Genomic DNA, 15,910 nt, shown 5'->3' with positions numbered 1-15,910 from the left:
CAATTCACACATAAGTACTTTTGTTCTTACTGGTTTTCCTCATGACAATCTGGTCTCCGCAGTTGTCTTCCTCGGGTAGGAACACCTCGGGCACCACCACGATGATCTTGCGGCCTTTGGGGGCAGCCACCCGCCACACGCACTCGATGCCCGACGGGTAATCGCCCGGGTAGTTCGGGCTCTCAATGTAGCCCATGTAGTTGCCGATTACGCCACCGCATCGCCTGTCTGGGATTCGCAACGACGGCAGACAGAAAAATCAATGAGCCATATTCGATTTTATGGAGGTACGTTGCATTTCTAATTGACACAGCTTGTGAGGCTTTTCACCGTGTATTTTAGCAATACACTGAAAACATTTGATGATGCATGGATTCTGCTCAAATAGTGACCCAAAAAAGCTTCCTTTGTCATACTGATGAGATTTTGACAAGCTCTTTATCGATTCATTGTCCCAGTAGACTAATCACAATAAAAACAGTCGAGGTGTTAGAGTTCTGTTGGTGGTGACAGGGGCAAGCTTTTCCCTGCCGTGTCATACTAAAATTCTGACAACAATCCACAAACAGTTGCACTGTTAACTGCGCTGCCCACAGCTGAATCCATCCGTGCCAACGATCCGACCTCGACTAGCTCGGCGGTTGAGCTGTAGAACAATTGCACCGGTAAGCAGGAGGTCGTGGGTTCGAATCCCATCAGAGAAAGAGTGTTGTTGTTGTTGTTTTTTTGGGGGGGGGGAAGCACTGAAAACATGTCTTTTTGACAAGTGAATTCTTGTTGCTATACAGACACTTAGCCATAACAAGTTTTGTCTTGTCAACATGACAAGTTTTTGCTGTGAGTGTGGTATACCAAGTTGTGTCTGAAGTGATCGAATGACTAGGATATAACGCCTCCACAATGAATGTTCTTCTAAAAAATTACTGATTTGTACTAATTTTGGTAATTGATTAGGCTATAGCACTGTTAACAAACATGTCTCCCCTTCGACTCTAAAAACTCCCAGGTCAGATTGATCCAGAATTGGGTCCCATTCGGCGTGACCCTTTTCTGGGTCCAAAAATGACCTCCTTTTGGGTTGTATTTGACCCTTTCTGGGTCATAATTTGACCCGGAAAAGGGTCGCGCCGAATGGGACCCAATTCTGGGTCAATCTGACCCGGAGGTTTTTAGCGCGTACATGCCTTAACACCCAAGTTTGGTTGATGGGTCATTCTACAACTTAGGGGTCCTATTTTTTTCTGTGTCCCTGTCACATCTGACATCTGATTTTGTAAGTTCAGAACACATTTTCCAACTTCCAAGAGTGACGAATTAATGCAAATTACCTGCCAAACAAATAGAAATAGTTTGAAATCAATTTGGCAGTGATATTTCCATGTCAAACGACACAGGTCAGGTGTAACAGGGGCATGAAAGTGTCACTCTTCTGGACCCTGAATTTATAGAATGATCCTTTTGATAGTCAATAGTGGAAAAATGCACATGTCTTTGATGGAACTAGGCTCCATCTACTGCAGTGACCAGTTTTCTCCTTGCCAGTACAACTGTACATGAAAATGCCAACAGTACCAACTTTTTGAGACAGAATATTCAAAGTCTTTTGTCCTTGTGTTAATAAAAGGGATCCAGAATTTTGTATAAAATGCTACGCTCAAAAAACTGATTAAAAACAACTCCCTGTTATATTCATGGCATCATAAAAACATCAATGAAGATAAAAAAGTATGTTTGACAGAACTGGGTTTGTCTCTTAAATATCATCCAAACGTAACAAATAGAAAGACCCTTAAATGTTTCAACGTGGTGATTTTTATTGTTCAAAGCAAATTCAGGACTTCCGTGATGATGCGCATATCTCCCTGGGCAGTTGTAATGATCGGATCACATGACCCCCATCCCTCACCTTTGCATTCGTTGGCCGTGGTCGTTCCATCGCCATCAGTGGTCGTGTTTCCAGGGCACTTGATGCAGTAATTCATGAGGGCTTGGGACTGGTACGTCCCCTGAGGACAGAGCGCGCACCGGTGCCGCATTACGTCGTAGAAACTCCCCGCCGTGCATTTCTCTGTGTTCAAATTAAAATAGTTTTTTGGAGGATTTGCCATCGAGTTTCAGCAAAAATTTCACGAACTTTTGATCTTGGTCCAAAAGCGAGTTCATTCCCCTCGTACAAGAGTAGACAAAGCATTTTGCATGGAGTCCCAAATTCAACGACTAGAAAACAGTGGCGTAGCCAAGAGGGGAGTCCTGGGGGCACTTGCCACCCCGCAAATTCCCGTCTCCTGTTACACAGGCTGGACTCGAACCACAGAGCTACAAAATTAAGGATGAGTGAGATCTTCAATCCAATGTACTGACGCACAAGGCTATCCGCCCCGAGCTGAAGTGCACCCCCAATCGGCGAAAAGAAAGACAGGTGGTTGCGTGCGAGTTCTTGCACGCGTTCTGCGTCTACGCAAAGACCGTACATGTCGGGGTAAATTAGTTATGTGTACTCGGCGCGCTCCACGTCAAATGCGCATCACGCTTGCGCCCCCTCATGGCGCGCCTAAGCGGCAAGTAACAAAAGAACACACCTCTTTTGTTCCGCTCGCAGTGGATATAGCTCTACCTGTGTGTGCATCGTAAAGTCGGAAAAGCCTCCAGCAAAAATTAAAGTCCATACTTTCACGCTCTTATATTACTACAGTTTTTAGAAAAAAATATGGCACTCACCCCTCGCCTGGCAATCGGCGAATGACGTGGACCCCGCCGCCCTGGTTTGCAATCCGCCCCCACAGTTCATGCAATGAGTCCGCCCATTCTCCGCCTGGTAGGTTCCGACGGGGCAAGGCCGACAAGGTGCGAACCCGTCCAGGGAGAACTCGCCAGGGCTGCACTGCCCTGTAGGGACAGCAAATCGGGTATCACTATCGAGGTACTTTGAATTGCTAAAGCACCTGCCATTGAGAATTTTGAGGCTTCGTAGGCACAAAGATTTTGAATTCGTGCGCATGTTTGTAAGAACGTATAAGACTGAACAAATTCCAAACAATATAACGTGCAAGAACATACGTAGCATGCAACACAATTTTTATTACCAGTATGATACATGAAATTATGATTAGCCCAAATTTCATCTACAGTGCTTATGCGCATGCCTGTGCATTGTTAAGACAGAACAGTGAATCGCTCATTTACCGACCGACTTTTTGCAGATATGCAAATAGCTAAGCAAAGTTGTCCAAAATATTGAGTTCTCCACAGGTTTGTGCCCAACTGAGATTGCACCCAGAAGGCTTCACCTTGCATAGCGAGTTAGCACACTTGCTCTATTAATTTGATATATTTGTAGCTCTATGGTAACTACTAAGTAGAAAACAGACAAAAACTGGCCATCTGACGTGCCACAGGTTGGCAGGAGCACAGTTTGTCAGGGGACCGGTGACTGAAGAGTATAAAGTCACAGAGATGTGCGTGTGATAACGGCACGTACATGATAATCAGATTGATTTGTTTGACTATATAAGCTAGTTAACAATTCGTAAACAAGAGTCGATCAGGCCCATTCCCTGAGCTGACCTGAGACTGGGGATTTGTGGAACTTTTCACAAGTGATAATGTTAGGAAAGCCGGGCCCAGTTGTGGGAACAACAAATGTGTCCCCCGCCCCAATGTTTCTATGTTTTGACACGTGTGCATAATCCCCACGGAATGCGTGAACTTACCGCCGCAGTGTGAGATGTCCGAGCCTCCCGCAATGCCGGTGTTGTCCGCCTGGGGACACTTGTTGCATTCCAGCTGTCCCTCTTGGTCCTGGTAGGTGCCGGGCGGGCAGGGGGCGCAGCGAGACGAGAAAGTGTCATGATAGGTTCCTACGCTGCATGCAACTGCAGAGAAAAATAAAAAGTTTAATGAGCAGTTGTACTGGTGCCTCAAATGCTTAGATTAATCCATTTTCCCTTATTTTCAGACCCAATGCATGAGCCCTGAACTACAGGAAAGTTTTGCACTTTTTGACAATCGAGCGTTAACTCACCCCGATAAACCTTTTGACTTTTACACAGAAACCCCTCCATTTAAGTAAAAAAAATTAATAAACACTTGCACTAGTGCACTAAATGCATAGATTAACTAACCTTTTCCCCTCATTTTCAGACTAACGAGCCCTAAACTAAATTTGTAAATTTTGACAATCGAACCTTAAACCTGATAAACCTTTGCACTTTTGAGCAGACCTCACTCCAGTAAAGTACAACCCTTTAATGAACATAAAACGAGGAGGACCTACCACATTTGTTTTTGACCATGACGTGGCCGGGCTGGCAGGCCGTCTCCACGTCCGAGGTAGTGCGGAACGACTTGCGGGTGACCCGGTACTCGGTGTTCTCGTTGAACGTCACCACCAGGTGCTCCTTGTTGATGGCGTACTTCAGCTTCCGGATTGTCTTCCGCATCTTCTTCTTGGTCTTGGCCGTCACGCAGTCCACGTCGCAGTCAGCTGAGGAGGAGAGTCCAACGAGACTTAGTCTTGCTTTCTGCTTCTTGGCAGGCTGCGGCTAGTGAGCTAACCCCACTCTTCCATGCAGGGGCGGAGATCTCTCCTCGATCATGGGGGGGGACATCAATTTTCACTGTTTTTGTGCAGTGCACAACGTGTTTATCATCTTCTTCCATTTATAAAAACTCAAAAAGGGAAAACCCTCGATCCATCAATTCTTTTAGTATTTTGTTTTGCTCAAAACATGGAGGGGACATTCGACATTGTGTCCCCCGTGCCAACTTCATGGGGGGGGGGCGTGTCCCCCTGTCCCACCTGGATTTCCGCCCATGCTTACATGATGGTTTCAGCGGCATTTAGCGAAGACATAAGGGGCAGGGCCTGGAAACGGGTGGGGGCTCCACTGCTTGGAGTTTCTTCCTCTGACAGCAGCTCCTCGGCCTAGTCCACCATCAGCGTGGGTGGACTAGATACCTATGACTACTCGGTGACCTAACGTTGCGCATCAGGTCAAGTTGAGCGGACAAAATTGGCTCAAAACATAATCACGAACTGAGTTTGACCTAGAAACTGATGTGAGCTCCCGAAAACTGACCTAGCTCGACAAGACAAGACAAGAATGACACGAAAAAAGAAACGAATATCTGACTGGAACAAATTTATCGATTTTTTTGTGGCTGAAAAAACTTATCCTAATCAATTGGAATCAGCTGAATCACAGTGATCTCCTTCGAGTAAAAATTAATCAATATCTGCACTTTTCGTTGCCACAAAGTGACAAATTTATACTGCGTAGGCAACAAACGGCAACACAGACCTACCTGAGTTTCATTACTAGGGGCAAATTCAACTCTAACAATAAACTCACACCTGGCCTGCTCAATGACAACAGCACACTCACTGCTGTAATAGTTCGCCTTGGGTTTGAGTTGTCAGTAGGCGAATAAATGATCCTTAATTTCACTCAAATTAAGGATTGGACCAACAAATTTCAAGCATTTAAGATAAATTCTATACACTTTTGCCTAACGTACTGCATCGACTCTTGAAGTTAATCCTTAGGAAAAGGGATCCAACTCAATACATGAGTTTCTCTGAGGTACTAGCGTTCATTGCATAGCACAATTTGTCTGGTGAAAATCGTGACAACGTGAGTGATGACGTGAGTTTTTTTTAGATGGAAACTCACTTGAAAGTTCATCGTTATGAAAGAACAGTGTATCTAAACTTCCACAAAGAAATCGGAAAGAAAAGCAAAAGGCAGTTGTCTGAAGAATTAAAAGTACGGTGGACAATTTCCGCTCTCTGAAATTTCAGCAAAGACGAGATTTAAGGATGAAGCGATGTACACCTCTGAAACCATCCGTTAGAGGGGTTGTCACAGTAATAACAATAAATATTGTGACTTCAGCACCTTTTTACAAGAAATGGATTAGCTATCTCCCAAATAGCGATGATTATGTTCATCTTGTGCTTGGCTTTTTCATTGAAAAGGAGCAAAGCCCGAACGAGTAAACCTACACGTATGAGATTCCAGCATCTGTACATCAAAGAAGTCAAAATTGGGAAAATATCCTGAGAAATGAAATCCCTGTTTTGGGGTGATAGCATGTACTCACAGGTGGGCGGCTCCGGTCGCACGGCTATCTCGAAGTCGGCGAAGATGAGCGAGTTGCGGGCGCGGGTCCGTCGCTTGCCACGGCGCGTGCTGTCGCTCTGACAGGTCAGGTTGACAAAGTTCACCTCGCACAGACCACTGCAGCCCTCCGCGTCGATCTCTGCATTGGATGGTCAACATTAAGTGCAGCTGGGAGAGTTATTATTGGGGAGTATTTTACTGACGACGGATGAATTCTCTGCAGATCACAGGTTTTAAGCACTTTCTTGGCTAAATGAGGAACAGATTTCAGAAGGATGTCACAAACTTCGTCGTCACCCTTTGACCCTTCGCTTTGGGCCCTTCAACTCTTGGGATCAACGGCGGTGGGATGATTTTCAAAGTGGGTGGGCCATTTGTGACACCACCATGCATGAGCCGTTGAAAGGACCTGCCAAAAGCGGGGGACCATTACCCTTCCCCCCACTTCTGCCACCAGTGCCTGGGGTCACCTTGGCCCCCTGGGGTCGCCTTGGCCCCCTGGGGTCGCCTTGGCCCCCTGGGGTCGCCTTGGCCCCCTGGGGTCGCCTTGGCCCCCTGGGGTCGCCTTGGCCCCCTGGGTGCATGCAAACAGCTCAATGCTGCTGCTCATTACTCCCTGTGCAATGCAGGGTAAACCATCTTGCTCAGGGACACACGCGCACTGCGAGCCCAGGAGCTGGACTGAACTCGAACCCGAGCTTAGTTGGAAAAACCCATACCACTATACACATGTCTTGTCTTTGTAAAAGACAATCTGGCCTGTTGGCAAACGGCCAAGACGGGCCTATCACCAGAGAGAGCTCACAGAGCTCACTTTGTTGCCTCAAAAATATGTCATAATCAATAATAATAAATAATAACTTCTTTAATACTAGAGGCATTTTTATCACTTTTTCCTTTTTTCTTAATGCATGCCAGAATAGATATTTGAAAGCAGAGAGTAAGCTATGATGTTTTTTTGCCATGCAATGCATATCACAACATTAATGTGCACATGCAGGCAGGAGTCTACATACTGTTTTGAAATCAGCTTCAAGAACAGCAAGTTTAAAACTTTTACTCAAATCCAAGTACGTAAGAAATTAGCTTAGTTTCATTCATCAACACTGTGGGGAATATGTGCAGCAGTTTGAAACAGTACAAATCAAAAATAAACTTTATAAAAGTAAAATTGCTTCCTCTTTCATTCTGAGATACTTAGTGAATTTTTTTAGGAGAATGCTGTTTTGGGAAAGGCACAACATTTTCAATTTAGCAGCAGATACTTTGCTCTGGTCTGCTGTTGAGACATATATCAAAAAGGAATGTGGTGTTATAGGGACAGGTGCATTTACAAAGGGAAGTGCAGGACCCTTGATATGAGAAACAAATTAAGGTAAACTGTCTTGCTCATGGACACAAGCTAAACAATCCTGTGCACTTTGACCATTGAATGGAGACAGCTGGATGTTAACCTAGGTTAAGAAACATTAGCAGAACCACAATGGGGGTAAACACTTCTCTGGAAGATGATAGAACAAAACTGATCGAAACATTGTCTAGGCACAGGATCGTCTGACCATTTAGAAGATTTAGCCTTGAGTGTGAGCTCTATCAGCTGTGATGAGAGGAGGATGTAGTAGCACAGTTCTTTGAATCGGTTCGAACCACGAATGGAGGCAGAATGTTTTAAAGAGTTGATCAAAATCTTGGGCGTTGTGCCCGTGGCTGTGAGATGGCCCAAAAAAGTCCGGCTCTTTTCAGCTTAAAGGTACCCCGCTTGAGTAGTTTTCAACCTGTTCGAGATAACAACAGTCGGGATTTTGGCCGCACGATTCCGATGCGCAATCCCCTGTGAAAAGCTGCCGTCTGCAAGCCGGGACTTGTGTGCTTTTGCATAGCCATAGCCAGTACTAATAAGACATGGCTTCTGCATCACAGAGCTTTCCAACTACAGGGTCATATTTGCATGCCAGCGTTGGAAAGTCGGAAGCAGAACACAAAGTGCCCACGCAATGCGAACACCTTGTCATCTCGGGCTATATTCGTTCACTAGTAAACACAGCCAGGATCGTTTGGTCTGGGAACAGACTGATAACTCTTATCCCAACAGCTGTTTTCAGTGATGTCAGTATCACGCAACTGGACAAAGCCGTGTGTAAATATAATGCAACGACTGTACATGTATTTAAATGAAACAGCCATTGGGCATTCGTATCGAGTCATGAGTCACTGTAACCAGTGCAGCAATGATTTCTCACTTAATACATGTATCCGCTCCGAGCGGAACCAAAGAGGGCGTGTTTTTTATGGTACTCGCCGCATAGGCACGCCATGAGGCGCGCATGTATGATGCACGTTGGACGCGGAGCACGCGTAACTTATTAATTCCAGCATGTATGGTCTTTGCGTACACGTGTGCAGAACGCGTGCAAGAACCCGCTTATAACCACCTGTCTTCCTTTCGCCAATTGGGGGTGCCCTTCAGCTCGGGGCGGATTGCAAACTCCAAGCAAACTTCTCAGCTGGTGTACCGCGTGCGAGACTTTATCGGATTGTTGTTTTTCTTCCAGAAAACACAACGTTCCAATTATCCAGCCTTTAAAAACTCAGGAAGTGGAAAGGCTCCAATGAAACTTGGCATGTATAGTTAGGGGGCATGCAGGGTTAACGAGGCTTGGGTTAGTGAGCCCGAGGAGAGGAACAGGGAGAGAAAATAAATACGAGCAAGTTGCAATGCAGCCTGTGGTTGTACCTGATAACTTCTTACTTAGGAAATCCGACACCACGGATTCGGAGCGCGTGAAGCGGCGCAGCTCGCAGTCTTCGGCCGTGAAGGTGAAGCGAGCCTTGTGGTGGTACGTCGGAGCGTTGACGGAGGCTGCGTACGGAAGGAAAGAAAATTATCATTTCGGGAATATCAACTGGGAACAAATATGCGCTTGCCCGTCTTTAACGTTGGCTTAAGACCAGATCAGGTGCATGGAGACTTGAATACCCGAGGACTCATCAGGCCAGCGAGCCAGAAGTGTGTAATGGAACTTTCCCATAAAATATGCAAATAAGGCAGGCACATGCGCATTACCACCACTGGTTGACAAAGTTAATTGCCTATATCTAGGACGTAACAATACAAATCTCCATGCGCATCACTATCGCCGTTTCTGTACTAGTATAGTTGGACATGAGTGCCAAACTTAAAGACAAGGAATTGTTATTTTCCAACCTCAGGACACGGAAAATTCACTTAGTTTCCAGAAAACTGTGCTCAAGTATCGGGCAAAGGCTGTAATATGGTTTTGATTGACCGTCAACAGTCAAGGTTATGGTTACTAGCAGCGCGCCTATGCTACCGACAGCGTTGTCGGCCGCGCTAGCCAACCAGAGGTAGTAGCGCACATGCACATGTCCAATTTGCATATTTCATGGGAAAGGTCCATTGTTTCATCCAATGTGATGGAAGTATGAGATTGAATTTGTGAGGCCTTGACTGGAAACCCACCGCAAATAGAAGATCCATTATTATGGTACATATATGGGTAATGCCAGAAACTAGGGGTCCAAAAGGTGACACTTTCATGTCCCTGTTACATCTGACCTTTGCTACTTGACATGCAAATATCACCGGAATGGATTTGTTCATTTCAAACTATTACTATTTGTTTGGCAGGTAATTTGCATCAATTCAACACTCTTGGAAATTAGAAAATGTGTTCTGAACTTACAAAATCACATGTCGGATGTGACAGGGATGTAGAAAAAATGGCCCCTCAATTTCTGGGACTACACTGCAAAAAGGTTGGTCAATTTTGGATTGATATTTTGCCTGACGTTGGTGTACATATCAACTTCCCAACCTGGCAAATTCTTCCCAATCGGTGGTCAATGTTTGCCAGTGATGTTTTGACAACAGTGATGAAAATTAACCAAAAATGTGGTAACTTTAACCAAGGTTGGGCAAATGCCCAACACTGTTTGGCCAACTTTTTTTGACAGTATATCTACCTAACTTTATTGCAACACATATATAGTGACACACTGATATGGTTGCCGCACCATGGACAGCCAATCTTGGGCACAAAGTCTAATGACGATACACAATTTTGGTATTTGTCAAATATAGCAATATCTGACAGTATGGTGCATCTGATGACGTGTTAACACTGCTAAACTTCTAATTCCAGAGCATCGGATGTTCAAATCCAGCCTGTGGGACCAAGAGCACTGGCCTGCAAGGTGAAAGCCATGCAAACCCTTGACATGCTGGCTTACGTGCTACGACCTTGGGCATGCTACCTGCCCCACTAGCCTGTCTCCCCCCCGGTACCTACGAGGGTAGAGATGGTTGTTGTGTCTGATTAACTGTTTGCACCTGAAATGTCAGGATCAAGCTGTATACTCCCCCAAGGAGCTGAGATGGTTTGATTAAAAGATCGATTCCCTGCTCTTTCTACATGTGGATTGGGGTTTCACTCCCCACCTGATCCTGTGAGTTTTCCCCAGAATGTTCCTCTGGGAGATTTCCTCCCACCTCTAGAGCTGTAACTGCAACTCACTGTCTCTTTTTTTCAGGCTTGGTAGCTACAGTGCCTAGGGCGCTCAGTTGAGGAATCCTTGGAGTCATTACCAGAAATTAAACGATAGTTAATTATTGTTGTCAATATTTCCTCAGCTTTCGGGAGGAGCAAAGATTTGATGGTTCTCACCAGAGCAGCTGGGGAGTGCTTCATCCGCCTCCAGCAAGGGGAGCTCGGTTGCGTTGACACCGTTGGTCCACCGGTACTCCGTGCTGTCACCGCACCGGTAGGTGTAGGCGCGCCGGCCGGACGAGGTGAAGTGGGAGTTGGACTCGCAGCGCAGCGAGCACGTCTCCTCCTCGTCGCTGGTGCTGCAGGACAGGATGGCCCGGGCCGGCGGGCGCAGGGGGACGCACCGGGACAACTCTGCTTGAATATGAAGACGGAAAAGGAAGACTGCAATTGTAAATACTGCAGTGAGGCATGTAGAAGTGGAAGAAATGGATCTCACATGGGGAGAGGCACTGTACATCGCCAAGGACAGAGCCAAGTGGAGAGAGATCATTTTGGCTTTATGTCCGATCGGGGATGAAGAGGATTAAGTAAGTAAGTGGTGGAAAACTATTTTCTCTTGCGATGTGAAAACTGTTTTAAGCTGGATTTTAGTTGATAGTTTCCTTTGACTGGTCCTCTTTTTGTTTTGGTGAACCTTCACCCCAAAATACCTCTAAACCTGAGGGTTTAGAAAGGGGTTAACTCTGTTTCAACTATAAAAGCTTCCCAAAACTTGCATTACGTGGATTTCTCTCATTTCTTGCAATTGGAACACAATTTTAGGCTAGAGTTTTGTTGATGGTTCCTTTGACTGTCCTGTCACTTTTGCTGGGGATAACTCTGAATACGTCTCTGAAATTGTTTCCCAGAAAGAGGGGTGCAACCTTGTGTGGACCTGCCATGCCTGCCTGCATTATGTGGGTCTCTTTCGTTCAAGGGTAATTCAAACTTGGTACGTAAGGTCCGCACAATGAGAACCAACGACACTTCCAGTTTGGAGAAGGGGGGAACCTGTCACCGCCCCTCCCCAATTTTTTAAAGGACAGGTTTTGAAAGAGGGTGATTTGATTTGAGAGAGAGTGGGACAAACTTACGCTGCTTATATGTTAAAATATCAGCAACAGATAATGACTACATATATTGAGGATAGTCCGAACAGTGGTATAGCCATGGCGGGTAGGCCTGGGGGACACGTCCCCCCAAACAAATTCCTGGTCCCCCCACTGAAAAAAAGGATGAATGGATATTGAACAAGGCTCACAAAAACTTGCCCCCCAAAACCACACTACTGAAAGCTGGTGCCCCTCCCATAAGATGCTGGTGCCCCCTTTGTGCCCCCCTACTCGTGAAATCCTAGCTACACCACTGATTCCGAGGAGTAAAACCCGAATCTCATCAGCATCAAACGCTGAATATGTTACTGATGAGGAGCACTGTTTACCTTATTTCCTATTTATACTCAACATGCCAAGCCAGCTTCAAGTTTGAACGAAAAGAACTGAACATGTTCAACTTTATTCTCAGCCAAAAGACATCTACTCCGGAACACGCTTCAGAAACAGGTTTTAACCCTAACACTCCTCAATCCTCCAACAGGTGAAGGATTGAGGAGGGTTAGGGTTAACGCTGGCAAAGTTAAAGGCAGTTTTGTGTCGCCGTATAATATGACTTCATTGGCTACTTCTGGCTCGCATGGCCGCTTTTGCGTAAAACAGGGACACATGAAATTGAGCTCAATGTTTAAAACCTGCAAGTATGAATCCCTGTCTCACCAATGCAGTCTTTCTTGTTGTGGTGTAGCCGGTAGCCAGCCTGGCATTCGCACTCGTAGGACCCCGGTAGGTTTGTGCACATGTGCTGGCAGCCGCCGGCGTCGATGGAACACTCGTCGATGTCTGTCGTTGCAAGGGGACAAGAAAGTGGTCACCGATGTACGTATCATTTATGGTCTTCATGATTGATTCAGCCATCAAAATCATTGTGGCAAGCATGGTTACCACCGCCGTCATGACGGCGGTAGTAACAATGCAGCATCAGATGCATGGGCTTTGTTCGTGTATGCTGCTCCCGCTACTTGGTGCAGGAAATACTGCATCCGGGTCACACCGTGCAAATGGTGCACGGTTATACATTTCTACCACTCTCTAAATCTGAAAGAGTGAAACTAGGGACAAGACGATTTAGAGTGAAAATCACTCTCAACTTGAATTGAAATACTTTGACAAAATGATCACCTCAGTCCGAGCTCGAGTGAAAACTGGATCTTTTCGATTGAGGAAATTTCACTCTAAAACATCTAGTCCCTAGTTTCCGACTGTGGGAGTGAATTTTCACTCAGAAAGGCCGAATTTTCACTCTTTTGAATTTAGAGAGCATTATAAAATAACCATGTGATGCAAGAGTTATACTCCCGACCTCACTGAGCGTGCAGATTGTACTCCTGCTATTCACATACTCATGAGTTTACTCCTAAGGATGTCGAGTAAACCGGTTCTTTTCAGAACCACACATACTCAAAGAGATATTTTCCAGATGGTGTATCCGCAAACTCTCTACCTTATCATATTCCACCATGCAAACCTTCAAGATCTACTTCAGTTTACTCCTGTTAACATGAGTAGCCCACTCAAATGCAGCCTCAGTATGGCCACTCCTTTGTTTTTGAGTAGTTACAAGAAAACTCAGAGACACTACTCCTTTTTCTTGTACTGTAAACACACCCTTTAAGCTGAAGTTTTTTAAATTTTTCGTGTGACTGTCCTTTTCTTTGCCCCCACAAAATCAGTGTAGTGACGAGTCCTGGTCCCAACAACTATGGAGCAACCATGTGTGTTGCTTCTGATGAGTACCGGTATTAAGCTTGCGAACTTTTTTAAAAGCCTTCTAGCAAAACCAAGTCAAACAGTGTTTATGATTCCTTGTCTGCTCAAGGCAAAATCCTCAACCTAGAAAAATCAACCCTCTATTAAAATCATGATTTCCCAACATGCTTACTTTGTAGATCTAAAATCTGTCACTGACATCAGACTGGTATATTTATTGATAGTTTTACCTCCACAGTGGGTGATGCCATATGCCTGGTACCCTGCATCACACAAGCAGCGGAAACCCCCGGGGTAGTTGAGGCAGGTGTGGTCACATGTGGTGTTGACGGAGCACTCATCTACATCTGGCGAGACAAGACACCTTTAAAAGTATTTTCAAGTTGTCCAGGCAACTTGATATTCTTTGTAATAGCCCATGTGAGAAGTGTCTGAAGTGAAAAGGATCGTTACAGACGGGACTTTTTCAAATGTCTGAGATAATGTCACAGTGTGACTCACACACTCAACCTCCACTTCGAGCCTGTGAGTGTGAACAGACTCTACGGGAATTACTCAAGTGTGGGGAGAAGCACGGACATTAATGCAGCAGAAAATGCAGAATTTGCCCGGATGTGTTTAAACGTCCTCGTTACAACAGACAAAATCTCTCACGTTAACATGACATCCCATTTGAAGCGGTTAAGGACTTGGTTGGTTTAGAGATTGAGATGTGAGCATACCCACACAGGACCGACCATCTCGAAGGAGCTTGTAACCTCCTGGGCAGCTACACTCAAAATCCCCGATGGTGTTGGTGCAACGATATTCACACTCCCCGTTGTTCATCGAACACTCATCAATATCTGACAGCGAAAAATGCACCCCCCAAAAAACCACAAAAGAATTAAATTAGAGTTAGTTAGAGTTAATTAATTAGGATTAGAATTAATTCAAAGTAGGCTGTTTTTTCGAGTCTTAGCACGCCAAAATGCACATTTTTCTCGTTTGTAAATATACAAGACAGCCATCGTTTTGAGTACAATGTCTGTTCAAAAGTTTCTCGACACCATCACGATTAAACATAGACAGCTCCTCATTTGAACAATGGACCTGGACAATCAGTAAGATATGAAACTTTGCATGGGAAGAGGCTGGACCGGGAGAGATTTTGAGTCCATCATGTGGAATCCATCTTTTCTAGAAATTTCTCTCACTCAAGAATCATCTTACAGCCTCAAAGCTTAGCTGAATGATTTAAACCTGATTTGAGACAATGAGGTGTCTCAAATTTTAAAAGATGAGCTCTTAATTTGTAATAATCTGTAGTCTACTTGTTTGTTTTGTTGTCTTGTTTTGTTCTTCACTTTTACAGAAGATTTCATCTTTTAATTTGAGATACTTGGAGCAATCTCCTTAACAGCCCATTTTTTTCACTTTTTTCCAAATTATTTTTGATGGCATTGATGAAAACATGGTTCTTCTGTTTGTACCAGTAATTTCACTTTCAGAAAAATGGATGCTCAGTGACGGATTTCCACATTTTCGTCATTATACTTGGAGTTCAGGGCCCCTCCCACTTATGAATATTCAGTGCACTGACCTCTGCACGTTCGCCCATCTCCTTGGAGCTCAAACCCGTCAGGGCAACTGCAGAGAACTCCCGTCGGCGTATCTGAACAAACTCGATCGCAACCACCGTTATTGAGGCCACATGTTTCTAGGTAGAAAGCATCACCTATTATGACTGATACACATTCGTCGTATTTTCCCCGAACCGTTTCACTATGAATATTCATGAGATTTATCCTCCAGGGTCTACTCTAACCATCTTTCTTTATCCGCTCCTTCTAGTAGACACCCCCACCCCATTAATCATAATTTTAAAGATTTTTGAACATTTATTCCATGATTCATGCACTGAATCGTCTTTTAGGATTTTGCACCATGGGCTACATCTTGTCACTGTTTATCAGCTTTTTAAAATTCATCTAAACAGCAGGAAACCATGAGAAAAATGATGATTTAAATATGTACATTAAACTGGACTAAGTTAAAAAAAACAATAGAGTTATCAGTTTGCACAAATGTTTCAAACGATGGAAGAAGCTACTTGAAAAAGGGGAGATGGCAAAGTGTGCTTGCATGCATAAATCCAACTCATTCATGCAAAAAGATGCGATTAAACAAGAAAGCATGCAAAAAATGGATACAGCGAGAAAACGAAGAAATGGAAATTAGCACAGGCAGTATGAAACGAACAAATATGGAAATATCACAACGGAGTGTCCAAAATGTGTACTGATACACTCAAAGGAGGTTAATTTCAAAAGGAGGCACTGTTTTCATTGAGGAGAGGCAAAGATCTTAGGATAACGAGGGGCACCACTAAGGTGTAGAGATGAAACAGGTTCACTAAGAGGCCAAAAGACGTACA

The 15,910-nt window shown here is 44.7% G+C and overlaps 1 protein-coding gene across 8 annotated transcripts in view; it reads right to left on the bottom strand.

The window, feature by feature from the left end:
• Positions 1-15,910, bottom strand: part of LOC110975532 (signal peptide, CUB and EGF-like domain-containing protein 2) — a 61,425-nt gene that overhangs the window by 6,481 nt on the left and 39,034 nt on the right. For 4 of the 8 annotated variants that reach the window (XM_087130646.1, XM_087130650.1, XM_087130653.1 and 1 more), the window contains 12 exons: positions 15,077-15,193; positions 14,217-14,339; positions 13,725-13,841; positions 12,445-12,567; positions 10,808-11,047; positions 8,857-8,982; positions 6,103-6,261; positions 4,274-4,483; positions 3,711-3,872; positions 2,719-2,886; positions 1,907-2,068; positions 31-228 (listed from right to left, as the gene is read on the bottom strand). In XM_087130646.1, coding sequence (XP_086986772.1) covers positions 31-228; positions 1,907-2,068; positions 2,719-2,886; positions 3,711-3,872; positions 4,274-4,483; positions 6,103-6,261; positions 8,857-8,982; positions 10,808-11,047; positions 12,445-12,567; positions 13,725-13,841; positions 14,217-14,339; positions 15,077-15,193 — 1,905 coding nt within the window. Of the gene's footprint in view, positions 1-30; positions 229-1,906; positions 2,069-2,718; positions 2,887-3,710; positions 3,873-4,273; positions 4,484-6,102; positions 6,262-8,856; positions 8,983-10,807; positions 11,048-12,444; positions 12,568-13,724; positions 13,842-14,216; positions 14,340-15,076; positions 15,212-15,910 lie in introns of all 8 variants that reach the window. The other 4 variants (XM_087130649.1, XM_087130651.1, XM_087130648.1 and 1 more) reach the window with 4 other exon arrangements.

The sequence above is a fragment of the Acanthaster planci genome, linkage group LG20 (genome assembly GCF_054643075.1).
Source record: "Acanthaster planci isolate LZ-2023a linkage group LG20, COTS_SCS, whole genome shotgun sequence".
NCBI lineage: Eukaryota > Metazoa > Echinodermata > Asteroidea > Valvatida > Acanthasteridae > Acanthaster > Acanthaster planci.
This window is presented reverse-complemented; position numbering and strand designations above follow the sequence as displayed.